The sequence below is a fragment of the Salminus brasiliensis genome, chromosome 9, assembly GCF_030463535.1.
Source record: "Salminus brasiliensis chromosome 9, fSalBra1.hap2, whole genome shotgun sequence".
In the NCBI taxonomy this organism is placed as follows: Eukaryota; Metazoa; Chordata; class Actinopteri; order Characiformes; family Bryconidae; genus Salminus; species Salminus brasiliensis.
Window position 1 is genome coordinate 23642677 of NC_132886.1, and position 3676 is coordinate 23646352.

At 46.7% G+C, this 3676-nt stretch overlaps 1 protein-coding gene across 1 annotated transcript; it reads left to right on the plus strand.

Moving 5' to 3' along the window:
- Positions 1 to 209: 209 nt before the first annotated feature.
- LOC140561633 (DNA damage-inducible transcript 4-like protein) lies at positions 210 to 3435 on the plus strand. The gene is made up of 3 exons (XM_072686861.1): positions 210 to 313; positions 689 to 814; positions 1920 to 3435. Exons 2-3 carry the CDS (start codon positions 727 to 729, stop codon positions 2420 to 2422), a joined length of 591 nt encoding a protein of 196 aa, XP_072542962.1. The 5' UTR covers positions 210 to 313; positions 689 to 726; the 3' UTR covers positions 2423 to 3435.
- The last annotated feature ends 241 nt before the right edge of the window (positions 3436 to 3676 follow it).

The window sequence follows — 3676 nt, forward strand, 5'->3', positions numbered from 1 at the left end:
TCTAACGGGCCACAGTAGGTAGCAACACAGAAATACTGCACCGCTATTGGGTAGAGGCGTGGACTCCGGCTGACCAATCAGATCACGCGATGCGAACGCACCCCGGTTGCCTGGTAGAACGCCGTCATTTCGAGGCGTAAAACGCGCTCTGATTGGTCAGCTGCGGTGTGGGCGGCCACGAAAGGCTATAAATAAGAGCAGCACTTTTGCACGCCGTATTTTATTTGGTTTAAGTGTGTGTGCGCTTGTATGTCTTTCTATGAAGTCTTTTGTAACTAATCTAATATTTTAAACGAGATCCAATTTTATATCGGTAAGCGCTTCTGTCTGCTTCTCTGCACGTCTCTCCTTCTCGTTAGTGCTGCGGCAGCAGTGGTAGCTGGCTGGCTTTGTTAGTGCATGCATGGAAATGTGACGTTACAGGACTGCAACTTTTACACTGACGTTCTGCTTTTGTTCAGCAAGTGAGCCAGAAATTAGATCACCAGGTCGTTTTACTGGTGATCTGCTAGTTTGCCGCTTAGGCTTGGTTGACCTCCTCGCCTGGTTGTTTAGCTACTTGGCTCTACAAAAGCAGGCTGGGTGTTTTTGTGGTTGGACAGGGTGCAGGCTGTAGCTACGGTAGATAGCAGGGTTGGTTTCTGCGCTTCATTAAATGATCCCTTTTCTCCCTTGTTTCTACTTTCAGCACTTTATAAGGACGAGGAATTCATTAAAAGGATCACAATGGTTGCTACAAGCACATTAAAGAAAAACTCAGAATGCATCTCGGATTATATCGACAGAGGATACGACCAGTCTTGCATCGATAACGGTAAGATTTCTCCACCTTATGACCCTGTTATTACAGTGCAGCTGTGCTGAACAATGCGGACGGACGAGGGGCTTGTTTGCAGAGATGTTGATGCAGAGCTGCAGGACAGACAGAGAGGGGAGGGATGCACGAGTGATGTCAGCAAAAGGATGAAGTCATTCCATTAGCCAGCAAAGCTCCTTTGTGAGACCAGGCTTATTTGCTTGGTAAGAGCTGAGGGTATGAGAGAATGTAATGGTGGTCAGCATAGTTGTCTAAAGAAGGGTCAGTAACCTCCTTAGCACGTTTTAGAAAGCTACACCTAATTTTGTTTGTCTGTTTTTTTGTACATGGACAGTGTTATGCCATCGCTCATGAATGTCAGATATGCTATGCTTTTCATTTCTGAAGGAGGTGGTGGTGGTGGTTAATCATATGACCTTTAATGTCTTCCCTGCTTACAAATCCAGCATAAAAAACTCTGGTTGCTGGTAGCTGTCCTGGTCTATGATGGGTGACATGGTTAAAAAAGCTGGTCATCCTGGCAATAAAAAAAAAGCCAGCTGGTTACACTGGTTGACCAGCAGGGTGTATGTCTTTATGGACAAGTTGATGGACTAGTTGGTCTTTCTGGATGACCAATTTTACCTTTTATGCTGGTCAACAAGCTTGGTCATACTGGTTGACCAGCTTGGTCGGGGGGGGGGGGGTAATGCTGGTAGACCAGAGGAAAACAGATGCTTGGCTGGCTTTAAATGGCCAGGCTATTTGTTTTCAGCAGAGCGGGTAGGGTCAAGAGGTGAGAGCCCATGTTGTTCGCATTACTGTTTAAAGCATCATGTGAATGAGGAAAATGACTCAGTGGTTCTACAATCTGCTAATAAGACTAGAGGTGGGAGTAGTGTGGTTCGTCACATGAATGTGGTGGAAAGGTGTATTGGTTGGTGCTGGTAGTTTGCAAAGTCATTAAATGTCATTAACAGAATGCCTATTCTCTGCAGTATGTTCATGTTTTTGCCACTGCAATATCATGGCACCCTATGCCTAAAGCATGTGTATGCTGCTTGTGATTTGACCTCATGATGTCTGACCTTTTTCTTTCCCCCTTCCTTCCATTTCTGCTCAGAGCTGGACTTCTGGGAGCGATGCCTGGCTGAGCCGTACCTGAGTGTGGAGGTGTGCGAGGAGCGGGCCTGTCAGCAGCTGGCGCGACTGTTGGAGGGCTGCCTGGCGCGGGCCAAGGCCAGCACGCTGCGGTGCGCTCAGGTGCTGGTACCGGAGACGCTGACACGCCGGGTTGCGCGAGACGTGCTGCGTCTGGCGGCGGGCGAGCCGTGCGGGCTCCGCGGCTGTGTGCTGGATGTGCGGCTGGAGCTGGAGGAGCAGCAGCAGCGTCGGTGCGAGAGGCTGGAGAGGCTGGTGTGCGACACCAGTGTCGTGCCCACCTTTGAGCTCACGCTGGTCTTCAAGCAGGATGGGGGCGGCTGGCCCAGCCTGAGGGACTTCCTGCGCATCGGCACGTGCTTTCCCCCGGGTTTCCGCCGTGCCCTCAAATTGCGGCCTGGCTTCAGGCTCGTGAAGAAGAAGCTGTACTCTTCGGCGGCCGGTACCGTGGTGGAGGAATGCTGAGCCAATGAGAGGACGGGGTGGGGGGGGTTTGAAGGCCAAAGCACATCAATCCAACAAACTCCAGCATTTCTATTGGCACTTGGCTTTAGAATGTAGAAATAAACCAAATGAACCCGTGTGAATGGTGAAGGACACTGTAGAACAGAGAGAATGAAACATTAGCATATTTAGAACCTTCCAATCACATAAGGCCCACCAGCTCAGTGTCTGGTGTTTGTTGGGTTAGGTGCGTTCTGGCTTTAAGGGTACAATGCACTTAAACACTTCAGTATGTGAATGTAAGGGTCTGCCTGTGGAGCAACTCCCATTTTTTGTGCACTTTTTTTATACTGTTAATGTAAACTAGTTGAGCGTCAAGTACATGTTGATTCTGGGGATGTGTAGTTGGGACAATGGGGTATTTGATGTGGTGGTGGGAGTTTATGCATTTGTAGAGAATTCCTGCAGCTTGTTTTGAGAGGCTGTGCCCATATGTTTGTGCCATCTCACTTGATGTGTCTTGGGTATTTCCAGAATTTTTCTAGTATGCAATTTTGTTTACTCCATTTGTTACCTGGTGTTTTTCCTGGTACACAGCATTAAAACCCAACTTGTAAATACCTTCAGCCAAAGGTGTTCTGTTTTTTTGAAAGGGGGGAGTCCCCAGTACTACCAGTAGGGTGTATATGAAGGGGGGGTGGAATGGGGTGGGACATGTTTCTGAATGTACTGTGCTTTATCATAGTATTTGCTTGTAAAAACATGCTGCTAAACGCACATCTCTGACTTTTCCAATGTGCCACAATTGTTTAAAAAATACCTTGATGGAGGTTTCCTTTTGTAGTAAGCTTAGCTGGTTAAGTGCTAGTTTAGTGCTTAACTATAGAGGGTTTTTTAACATTTCAAAGACACAATCTGTCTGATCACCTTCGGCTGCAGTGCTGTTCCAGCAACTGGATCTATTGTTTTAAAGAGTTCCTGTTACCGGAAGTGGAATTTCTTGTCTATTTGACAATAAACTATTTTGAAAAGGTCTTAATGTCTGTCTGCTTAATGTTGCACAAACTCACATGAATTAAGGCTTTAATGCTACAATAAGATGCTAATAGTTCTTTATGTTTTGGCTGTTAACTCTTTAACCTCCTGTGAGATTGCTTCACACATCTGAACATTTTGTTGAAGGCCTCTTTTGGCTTTCTGCAAACTTAAAGCTATATGAGTGTAGAATAACTTCTGAAAATCTTGGTTCTTACACACCAGGTTACACGTGGAGTT